Source organism: Microtus pennsylvanicus, chromosome 7 (assembly GCF_037038515.1).
Source record: "Microtus pennsylvanicus isolate mMicPen1 chromosome 7, mMicPen1.hap1, whole genome shotgun sequence".
In the NCBI taxonomy this organism is placed as follows: domain Eukaryota; kingdom Metazoa; phylum Chordata; class Mammalia; order Rodentia; family Cricetidae; genus Microtus; species Microtus pennsylvanicus.
The window spans coordinates 98,610,413-98,622,590 of NC_134585.1; the positions used below are offsets into that span (position 1 = coordinate 98,610,413).

Consider the following 12,178-nt stretch of genomic DNA (forward strand, 5'->3'; position numbering starts at 1 on the left):
ATTTAAATTGCCTCCTTCTCCATGTATTTGAGACAAAGGAAATGATCACCATCAGAACATTCTCCCAAAGATGGCTTTTAATAAATGTGTTCAGCAAAGCTTTTGAATTTGACAGAAAACTAAGCCTTCATAACTTATTCTGATTCTTCAACACAAAGAAAACTTCAGTGAATTAATACGATTAGCAGAGGCATCTCTCTGTATGAGTGTGTTCCTCCGGGCTTAATGTACTTTTCCTCACTGTGTTATATTTTAATGATTAATTTCATGCTCTTTCATGGTATTTATAGCTCATGAATCATAGATATTACTTTGAAGGAAGAGTAAAGTATTGTGGATGATAAAAGATGCTGTTGGTTAGAGCGTGGAACACACATTGATCAACACAAAGAGGCTCACAAAGGGTGAGTGCTGCCATGCCAGGTTAAAAAGGTACATCAGGGTGACTGGCCACAGAGTAAGATTACCTCAGCTGAATGGAGGGGGAAGGCTCAGAGTGACTACATATTCCTGGATAAAACTTGTACAATGAAACTGGACAAAATGTCTCACCAGCTTCACTTTCTCCAAGTAAACACTGTTTTCCAAGACAGTGCACGAGAAGCATAAAGAATGATATCAGCTGAGCTTGAAACACCATTCTGAAATGAAACAGCTGGAAGCCAAAAGTCATCTAGTCTCTGACACTGATTCCTGAAATCCGCACAGCCTGGATGCTGCCAGAGGTGTGCTAACTGATCTAGTCTAACAACAACAAAAACGTGCCAGGGACGTTATATCAAAGTTAGAGGACCATGACTTTAGTCAGACATGGTATCCTGTGCCCTGTACACACATGAATAGTTCATTAAATCAATCATATGACTCAATATCTGAAAATGAAACGAGGAAGAAAAGTGGTAAGTAATCTACATAGAGAAGTCCATGTTATCCCTTAGCTCTTGTCAGTAACACGCATTTTTCAAAGGCAAAAAGGAAGTCTTTTAAAACAATACAGGCTTCCCTTTAGGAGTATATAAAGGTTCTTTAACCAGGGACAGAGGCAAACTATAGACAAAACCAGTTATCCTGCAAACAGGTGGTTTGAAACTTAATTCAAGAGAAGGGAACAAAGGGGGAAAGAGTATTGTTTCTAAAGAAACACACAGAGGGTGGGAGGAAAGGCTGGGGGCGGGGAGGTTAGAAGGAAGGGAAGTGGGGCGAGGAGAAAGCGCAAATATTCTACAGGAGTTTGGTTTTGTTTGTATCTCGAAGAAAAACCCTAAACAAAACAGAACAGAAACCCGAGAAACAAGGCTTCGATTCAGTGTGACTAAAATCAGGCTCCAACTCCATCTTTCCCTCAGCATGCCTACACAAAAGTGCCTACAAGAACTCAAAAGAAAGGTTTTGCCCTTTCAGGTTGGAACTTATTCGCAGAACGATGAGCTTTTTTGCAGAAACAGAGTGCAAGAAAAAAAAATCAAACATTGTTGAGAGAGAACAGGGCAGTTTTTTTGTATCTCTTTCCGGGGAGGAGGCACTTTCCAATGTCCTCTGTACTTCGTTCCGTTCTTCCAAATGTGAAATTAACTCGTAAACAATACCTTGGCCAGCACAGCTAGAGACAGCGGCCTGGATCTTGGATTTCTACCCTCCACTTTTGCAGACAGCAGCGCTCAGCTATTGTAGGTGGGGGCACTGGGTAGGTGTCTCCAAACGCCACTGAGGGAAAGGAGCAGGAGTTGGAGGGTCGCAAGGGAGAAAAGGAGCGCTCCAGTGCCCTGGAGTTCATGCCTCTGATCTCGGACCTTCTGGGTCACTGTGACTTAGGGCAGAGAGAGGTGGCTACCTTTAAGTCTTCTACGAAGTGACCAGGTCCTGGTCTCGGAATGCCGTGTCCCTCCTGTCCCACAAATGTCCCAGGAGGAAACTTCGAGAGTCACCTGCTCTTCCCTGGGCGCGCCCCCAGACCCCCCCGCCCCTCCGTGGCCCTCCCACCCCGGGGCCGGGGCCGGTACCTCAATGTCCGGCGTGTCTCTGCTCAGCACCCCCGCCATGGCAGCGTTCCCCGGCCACAGATTCACGCTCGCAGACCCTGTGTTAGCTGCAGCAGCCTTCAGTCAGGCACCGAAACCTCAGCTTGCCCCAGAGCTGGTGCACGGACTGCCCGAGCCAAGGCAGGAAGGCGGGGGCGGGGCGAAAACAGAGGACACGCCCTCGGGGCGGGGCAAAGCTCTAGACCCTCCTCACAGCCTGTCCCGTTGGTTCCAGACTCCCTTACTCTGTTAGAGTGAACTTTGGGCTGTGCTGGCCTATGCTCCCTAACCAGGCAAGGACTAGCTTGGTAGTCGGGTGCAGATATTAGAGATCCCCAGAACTAAAAGCAAACAAGTGCGTGTTTAATATTCTTCCACGCTCCGAGCCCACGACGTGCAGAAGCACAGTCTAAAGAACAACAGGACAGTCCAATTTCTCCCGGGACCAGGAAGTATCTCTATCTATATTCCTCTGGCTACCAGCAAATAAGCCAGAAGAATTTTGAAGCTACATTGGAGTCTGGGGAGCCTAGAGAGCAAGAAGACAGGAGGACATCAAAATCCACAGTCCCGAACCCAGAGCCGCCTGTAGACTACGGGTTCTCCACCTTCTTAATGCTGTGATCCTCATGGCGTGGTGACCTTCAACCATAAAATTATTTTCATTGCTACTTCATAACTGTATTTTTTCTAGCCTTATGAATTGTAATGTAAACATCTGTGTTTTCCAGTGGTCTCAGGCAATCCCTGTGAAAGGGTCGTTCGACCCCCCCCCAAGGGGCGGTGACCCACATGTTGAGATCCCAGTTGTCATGAGAGGTATCTGTGGTACAGGCTAAGGAGGAAATCCTTGAGTGACTGGAGAGGGCTTACAGCACAAACCACCTTTAAGAACTTAAAACTTCTAGTGGCTGGGTAATATTTCCCTTTGAATCACATGTTGACATAAAAAAAATAACAATCAAAACCAAAACAACAACAACAAAACAACACTAGAGGGTTAAGTAGAAAGCCCAGAGTCACCCTTTACTTCCCGGTTGCCACTCACTGGTTTAATCCTTCCCCATTTCTCAGGATGTTTCATCCCAACCAGATCATGAGTCAGTCAGCCACTTGTGTAACAACAGTTTCTGCGGTTAACTTTCCTGAAATCTAGAGTGAGTCTTGAAGTATAAATTAACCCCTTTCTCCCTACACACAAGATAGGAGCTTTTTTCCAGTGGCCATGCAACTCGGAAACAAATAACAAAGTCTCATTCACCTGTTGACCTCACTGTCACTTGCTCCTCTCCTCTTCCACCACCTCACTGGGTCACTCTTTCCCTGACTTGTGTCTCATTCACTAAGTATTGCTCTGATCCTTCCACTCATCTCTGCTTTGTCTCCTTCTCCCCTACAAGCGACTGTTTCCCTTCCCCTTCACTCTCAAGTCTCTGAGACACGCCCTCCACCAATATAAATCAGAACCTGCCGGTCTCTGCCATTCTAGTGTACAGCAGCCTGTTTTCTTCTGAATATCCATGTCAAGTTTTGTTTGCCTGCTTATTCACATGTGAGTCACTTGCTGTACAGCTTCTGTTTAAGATGCAAGTTCCAGGTAAACAGGACCAGTGACTGATTTGGCTGTTTACCGAACATTTTGTTCCTTGCCTGAGTTTGAAACATACGAGATGTACTCCTTGACGGAACAGTAGATTGCACACTAAGCAGTTTTTTTGGGGAAACTTTATTTTCACTTCATTGTTGAGAATGAGTCACAGTATTAGTTAAGGGATTTCAGGCTCAACTCAACGACTTCCCTATTCAAGGAGCATAGTCTAAGGCTACACGCACCTGCAGCTCTCAGTACCAGACCTTTTTACCTCCAAAATACCACTATCCATCTGAAGTCATCCCTGACATCATACATAATAATAGGTACCTCGGAAAATGCACACATGTTCATATATTGAGGAATGATGTACATATCTTCTACACATGTGCACACATATAAATACACATGATTTATGTTCTTTCCTTAGGCCAATATTTGCATTTATGCATATACCTGATATGTATAATCACATATGATTTACTCTTCAATTTAATCACTAAGGTTCAGTGCTTGGTTTGCCAACCATCGCAATGTAAATGTTGTCAGATAGCAATCAATAATTTTGTCTGGCTTTATCATGCATTGTACAAAGTATTGGATTTCATTACATCATTGTCATAAATGTATATTAGATACTTTGACTTTATCCATCCCTTCACACTCTGCAAACTCAACTCTTACCTCTGGTGCCTGCTTCTTTCAAATAGCTACCCTTCTATACTGATGCCTTTACTTTTAAAATTTAGATTTTGCATTCGGGAACCAGCATACAAGTTATTTTTAAAAATTACACATGGCATGCCCATATTTTCTTTCTGTAATTATTTTCCCAAATTTGCATCAAATGAAACTTGTTAAGTATATCATTTGTGGGGGCAAATTTAAGAGTTCTATGAGTGACCATTAATAAGTAAATTCAGATGTAAGAAACAACTTCAGCATGACCCAACTCCTCCAAGCAGATAATCTTGTTCTGAAATATTTAATTAAGACATCTAATCACATTGTTCATGGGCCACACATATTATCTGTGATCAGTGATTGAATCTAATGCTATTTTAAAGCCACTGAAGCTCAATATTAAACATAGTTGTATCTGTAAATAACTCAAGCTGTGAGCTTGCAAATGCATTGACACCACACTTTTTAAAGTTGTAAATTATGATAGCATTTGTCAAGCTGCCCTTCCATCTGGAAGCAGAGTCAAATATCAGGTGTTCTACATTAATTTTTTGTAGGCTTTGTTGAGACAGCTCATTTCTCAACTTAATAGTTTACAACCTAAGAATGAATACTTTAATATTACTACCACAGAGAGAAGAAAGGCTTATGATTCATCTTTAATTTCACATCTGAGAAGTTATCCACTATCACAAATTTAAAAACACAATAGAAATTCAGATTTCCATATGCTTTTCTCCCCCCTCCCCCCAGTATACTAGCATTAAGTAATTTTGGACAGGTTTTGGAATATTATTTTTCCAAAATCACAGTCAAAGGCTTCAACTGATTTTGAACCCATTTCACTCCATCTAATTTTTAGGACCAATTTATAACATCCAAATTGCCCAGAAGGATAGTGACTGAGACCAGTTGGGTCCAAATATTTCTAATATCCCTTCTCAAAAAGACCATATTTATGAGACAAGTGGAGGACAGTTTTCCTATGTAAACACACGTATGTATTATGATTTTTTAAAAAAATAACATGTATCACAAAATTATGAACACCTTGCAGAAATGTATTTCCATCTTAAATTTTTTTAACTATTTATTGGATGCCAATATATCAGGTGTATTGGTAGCGCATAGTGAAACTTGTGGACAATGAAGAAATTGTCCGTCTTCATGCAGCCAATAGTTCAAAAATATTCATCAACTCAAGGACATTGAACTCAGGGTCTAACTAAATAGTTTTGTTGTGAGAGACTGATCCAAAGCAGATGATGCATTATGTAAATTGCAAAGTTCTGGGAAATGGAATAGATACTAAGTTTTAAAATCTAATCCTCCCAGGGCTCATGTTCTGTGGCTCAGCCACTGATGTATTTTACGGTTAATCTTAGTTATCACCTTGACTGGTTGGAGATGCCTCTAAAAAGTGAGAAAAGAAATGCCTTCCAAATATGTCTGAGATAACATTTCTAGAACCATATGTGAATTGAAAATTGAAGGTCAAAACCTAAACTAGATATGGATAACACCATTCAAAAGGTCAAGGGACTGGATGAGACAAAAAGGAAAGGCAGATACTCCACCATATGTAAGATCCAATTGACCAGGGTCTGTGTTTCCTGCTGCCACCATCACAACTGAATGTCAGACACTGTATTACCTCCTTATGGCAACAACTCTCCAGGAAGACTCCAGAGTACTAGAGTGGGCCTAGGGATGCATTGTTATTTCCTCATGTCCTGCTTCATGTGTTTAGAAGCTATTGGTTTCTCTGGCTCACCACCTTATAAAGAGCTACTGTGGACCGATACACCTTCTGATTTTGTAAGCCAAATTAATAAACACACAGAGACACATAAACACACACACACACACACACACACATGCACCCAATATTCTCTAGAGAACTCTGCTTCATAAACTGACTGTGAACAAGTTTGGTTAATATGAGGTAGGTGGAGCTTTACCTAACTTGCTCTAACGGAAAAAATCCCCTGGAGTAAAAATCCCGAGTCTCTCTGTCTCTCTCTCTCTGTCTGTCTCTCTGTCTGTCTCTCTGTCTCTCTCTGTCTTTGTCTCTGTCTCTCTCTCTCTCACACACACACATGCATGCACTCACGCACACACGCAAACATCACCAGTCTTTCCCTTTGACTTTTTAAGTGTCTCATCTTCAGAAGCTGCCATATTTCCCGTAACTGGCATTTGCAACATTTTCTTCCTGAATTTCACTGTTTCATAATCTCAAGTTCATGTGTTCTGTGATTGAGACAGAATCTTGCTGTAGTGACTCAATGTTCCATTTAGCCATGGGTTGTGGATGCTATGAGTCCCTCACACATCTACAGCTATCTCTCACCTCATTCAAGACTGAAAAATTCAGTGTCAACTGCTACTGGTACTGATAGTTGAAAGCTCTCCGAGTCCCTCATTAGAAACAATCATTTGCTAAAGAAACACATCCTTACTGAGGTTCCCACCCCTACATATGTTAGCAAATAATAAATGACTTGTTGATATTGAACCTTCTTCAATATAAGGCATTTTTGAGGTCCATTGAAACTACACAGGTCCTTCAAAGAATAACTCAAGATATTTGTTAAGACTGCAAAAAAAGGGTTGGGTATGTTTCTCAGTGGTAGACTGTTTGCCTGGCATGTGCAAGGTCCTGGATCCACAGTACTTGGGAGGGATGTAGGGAATTAGACTTTGATAGAGTTGAGTTCTCCTTTTTATCCCTCCTACACCATTCTCTAACCCTACTGTCCCTATATTTCCTCCTAGTAAATAAGCTTCTACTGTGTATCTTTCTTTCTTCAAGTCATTTTTCCAGAGAACTTGAGCTTCTTTGACACGCCTATGTGTCATTCAGTTGATGGAAAATAGCTGGTATATAATGTATTTAGATATCGAATTTGACTTCTTATAAAATCTCATCATTTATTCCAATGTTCTCAGATGCTTCCACATTCTTTTTTTTATTTTTTGTATTGAGAAAAGGGAAAAAAAAGTTTCCACCTCCTCCCAGCCTCCCATTTCCCTCCCCCTCCTCCTACCCTTCTCCCCCTCCTCCCACTCCTCTCCCCCTCTCTCTCCAGTCCAAAGAGCAGTCAGGGTTCCCATTCTTATTGCAAATTTTTGTGTCTCTAATACATGGTAGTTACAGTGAAAACCACTAACGTCACTATGGTGGTCACATTAGAAACCACCTATATAACTAGAGAGTTGGCTAAGTGCTTAAAAACACCTACTACTCTATGCAGAGGATCTGAGTTCAGTCCCCAGCACCAACATTATGGCTCCCACCATTTATAAATATTAGAGGAAATATAATATACCCTCTTCTGACTTCTCTGGGCACTCCATATACTCCCAAGCAGGCAAAGCACCGGTAAGTAAAAATAAAAAATAAATACATCTTTGAAGGAAAAAAATATTCAACCATAGAGTTGATGGATTGCTGATATTGTGGAGTATTTAATATTTGTCAATAAATTACTCAGAAATCCCTACTGTAAATAACGATATCAAGAAGACATGGGAGATTTTATAGAAGTGGATCTGGAAGCTCAATGGAAAGATGTTCGAAACAATAAAGATGAAGCCATTAAAAGTTGGCGAAGTAACTGGCATAACACTTGAAATGCAAACTTCTATTTTTAATCATTATTGAAAAGGAACTTCATTTCTCAGAAGAATTTCTGTTTCTCTAACACACAAATACATACACACATATATGTTAGTTTGCTAGCTTCAAGGGGTCTATGCTACAATGGTTTCAAAGCTAAAGAGTCATGGTTATTGTTAGGTAGAGGGGATTTCTAGAAAGAAGCTAGTAGTAAGGGCAAAGCCTATTAGGGGACTAGTAAGCCTGTAGCCCCATCAAGAGATAAACATGGTACGTTCTGCTGCAATCTTTGCTAAAGGTTTTTAACTTGGTCCAGTAAGAAAATGGGAAGCTTTTCTTAAGGGAAATGAATGACAGGATCAAAACTGTCTTCTGGATTAGCACTCTCGTGGCAACTTGTATATACTGACATATTCATATACCCACTTGGATGAATGTGTGAAATCCAATAAAGCAAATGACTTCTGTGCATGGAAGCTGTCATTCTCTGCTCTTCCTATCATGCATCATATCCTAATTGTCTTTAGAAACCAATCTAGTGTATATATAATGACTGTCATATATGGTTACCACTGTGAACTGGCATAACACTTAAATGCAGACTCCTGTTTTTAATCAGTATGGAAGAGAAACTTCATTTCTCAGAAGAACTTGTTTCTCTAACAATAGATACGTTAGTTTGCTAACATGAAGCTTCAGATGATTTTTAGTCATTTGAACAGAAAAATATTTGCTGGAGTTTCCCAGCACTTTAGTTTCCTGGCGGCAAACATCCTTGAAGTCCTTGATGCTATTCAACAGTGTCATTTCTTCTTCTTCTTCTTCTTCTTCTTCTTCTTCTTCTTCTTCTTCTTCTTCTTCTTCTTCTTCTTCTTCTTCTCCTCCTCCTCCTCCTCCTCTTCCTCCTCCTCCTCCTCCCTCTCCCTCTTCCGCTCTCTCTTTCTCTCCTTCTTCTTCTTTTGTTTTTAATGTATGTACCTGCTTAAGTGGGCATGCGCATGCAGCAACCAAAAGTTTATTCTGATTGTAATGTCGTGTTCTGCTCATTGAACTCAGAGTTCATTGATTTGCGTAACTGGCAGGCAATAAGTTCTAGAAATCCACCTGTCTCTGATTTCCCTCCCTGCCTCCAATCCTAGAGCTACAGAAATGCAGTAAAATATGCAGTAGCTTTTTACTCCATCATTTCTGAGATCTAAGCGCAGGATTTTATGGTTGCACAGAAGATAGTATACTATACACCAGGTATGGCTACCTCCTCAGTCGCAGCTGAAAGGGGTCTTATCTTTTCATTTTCCATGCCTAACATGATAACTACTTCATAGTAGGCATCAAAGTGTTCACGAATAATTACTAGATTCTTCTATCAAAACTTCATTGCAAATAAATATTCATTGTTACTCTCTTCAAACAGAGCATGATGTGTAGAAAGCCTAGAGGGAAAAGATTTCTAGTAGCACACAAATTGATAAAGCAGCATAATAGGCAATTCACTGCAGAAAGGAAAACAAGCAGTTGATAAAGTGTGACAATTGACTTAAACAGACTAATAACCAAAGCAACGCCAAAAAAATACACTCGCATGCTTTTCACATATCGGACTAGCAAAGACGCTTTAGTGAATGTCCAGGGTGAAGAAGAGTTCAGTGGTTCATACTGCCCTACAATGAGCATGAACATTACAGGGAGCCTCTGATCTAGCTCTGGGATTAAAGCTGTGTGGAGCCACACCTGGCTTTTTAAGGTGACTGCTGGGGACCATTGCAGGTTGTGGGGTGTGCATAGCAAACACTGTACCTACTGAGTCATCATAGGAGCATAAATGAGTCCTCTAAGGTTGTTTTGCTCCATGTGACATCTTCAGAGCCAGAGCAGGTTTGAGAAGATTGTAAGCACTCAAAAACCATGTTTGAATAAATGGATGAAGGAGATCATAGGTTACAGTTCCTTATCATCTCTGCTTGCTACTATATATTCTATATGCAAACATATACATTTTGTCCCTCTCAGCAGCCAGATGGGTCAAGGACAAGGACAATGTCTTATTAATCATTGAATTCTTGGTTTACAGATTGCCTAATATCATGTGGATGTGCTCTTAATATATGTTGATTAAATGAAATGGGAATCAATATTTTGAGTACTTTCTCAATAGTATCCACTCCACTGGATATGTTGATGTGCAAAGTTGAGATTTCTTATGTATGTCAACCAAAGCATTTCTAAAAATATATTCCTGATTAGTATTCTGGTCATGAAAACTATTTTAGAAATATTTAATAGTTACAATCATTAATGTACATACCCAATGTGTTTTTATTGAATTTGAAAGTTTCATTGATTTATATAGCTTTCATTGCCAATGCATTCTAAGAATATAATGCTTTGTTTCTACAAACATTCAAAACAGCCCTTTACTGAAAATGTCATCAGATTCTTTTTCTAAATATTTTAGCCCAATTCACATAATTCTAAGAGAGAGTCGTAGTATTTAGCAGTATGTGTTTGTATATGAGTGTGTGTGTGTGTGTGTGTGTGTGTGTGAGAGAGAGAGAGAGAGAGAGAGAGAGAGGGAGAGAGAGAGAGAGAGAGAGAGAGAGAGAGAGAGAGAGAGAGAGAGAGAGACTCATGTATACTTGGCTGTCCTAGAAATCACCGAGCTCTGCCTGTCTCTGCTGCAAGCCATGATACTTGCTCTTAATATTCGTTTAGAAGGGCTACTATAGTATATGTCTCTGGCAACATGATCGGGAGGAGTATAAGCATACCGGCATAATTATACAGTGTAAAACTCTCTGTGTATTTCCCATCTATCTCTCAAAATGACTCATTTCTGAACTTAGGCAGCCTCCTCTCATTTTAGGCTTTAACTGAGAGAACCTTATGGCACATCTTGTCATTACTATTTTGTTTCTTTTTTCTTTTCTTTCTTTTTTTTTTTTTTTGAGTTAGAAGGTAGAGAGACTGCTGATCACTGTGACTCTTCCCAGAAGTACAAACAAGGTTCCCAATATGGATTTTAAAACTAAGTCAACGGACTTGCTTTTTGAGTGCCATAATTTATTCCAGCCATCTGTGTCAGACACAACAATAACAGCACACACATACAAACAGACACACTTACACACACATTTCTTAAGAGCACATAGTTTGTCATCGCCCACCACAGACTCAGCAGTGCCTCTAGAATATTACATCGACATATTTCAGGATTGTGTTTGACCCCTGTAATAATGTAAAATCATATAATATATCTTTTCATGGAAGGAGGCTTTTTTTCCCCAACATAACTTACTACTTGGAATTTGGAGATTAAAACTGTAGAACCCAAAGTCTTCTTTTGGCAATATACTTTCTATTTAAAGGCCACCAAATGTTTCTTTCTGAGAGATTGTATTGAGCAGTTAGGAATTTGGCACCCACTATTGTCCTCAGGAAAGATAATCCTGGCCCACATTTGTTGTCTCTGGATAATGAATGACTAGGGTATATAACAGAGCCACCTTCCCATCTGCACGGGCATTAACTTCCATTGATCGCTGGGTTGTGGGTCACTTTTGAACCACACATGTTTAATTATTAATTTTCCTTGGTATTAATAAAAATGGCTAACTCTATATTGATCAGCTACTGTATGACAAGGATATCACATATAACTCTGATTTGATTATTGCAATAATCTGAATGTAAGAATAGAAAAATTGATTTTTATATGCTTTATTGGAATTACAAGCACTTACTTTCCTGTTTTTATAGGAGTTATTAAAGATAGACACTCATGGAGTTTGCTCTAAATGTAACACACAGCCTATAAAGGACAATTGTGAGTGTGTGTGTATATGTGTGTGTGTGTGTGTGTGCTTTGTGTGTTAGAGATGTGTGGTGTATGTGTATGTATGTGGGTATGTGTGTGTGTGTTTATGTATGTGAGTGTAGGTGTCAGTCTTCAGGTCCCACCTAGCTTCAGATAGCATTCTTTGTTCTCCTTTGTGTATGCAGAGTTGCTGCTTTTGTTTCTCCAGTGATTATCTTATCTCTGCTTCCAATATTTTCATAGGGATTGCAGACTACTGCACCCAGTTTTATGTGAATTGTGAAGATCTGAACTCAGGACTTTTGAACAAGCTCTGTGCCCACATAGCCATTTCCCAAACTCCATAAATTTCATTCTTCTTAAAGTACACAGAGAATGGTACTAACATGTAGAGTTCCTACATGCCATAGACAGTTTATATTGATTATTATACGGTCAAGAAAACTGAG

At 40.1% G+C, this 12,178-nt stretch overlaps 1 protein-coding gene across 1 annotated transcript in view; it reads right to left on the minus strand.

Annotated features, from left to right (window-relative positions):
- Dpyd (dihydropyrimidine dehydrogenase) overlaps positions 1-2,166 on the minus strand; it is a 745,624-nt gene extending 743,458 nt beyond the window's left edge. Inside the window, exon 1 of the mRNA XM_075981504.1 lies at positions 2,001-2,166. Coding sequence (XP_075837619.1) covers positions 2,001-2,039 — 39 coding nt within the window. The 5' untranslated portion in view covers positions 2,040-2,166. The remainder of the gene's footprint in view (positions 1-2,000) is intronic.
- Between the last annotated feature and the right edge of the window lie 10,012 nt (positions 2,167-12,178).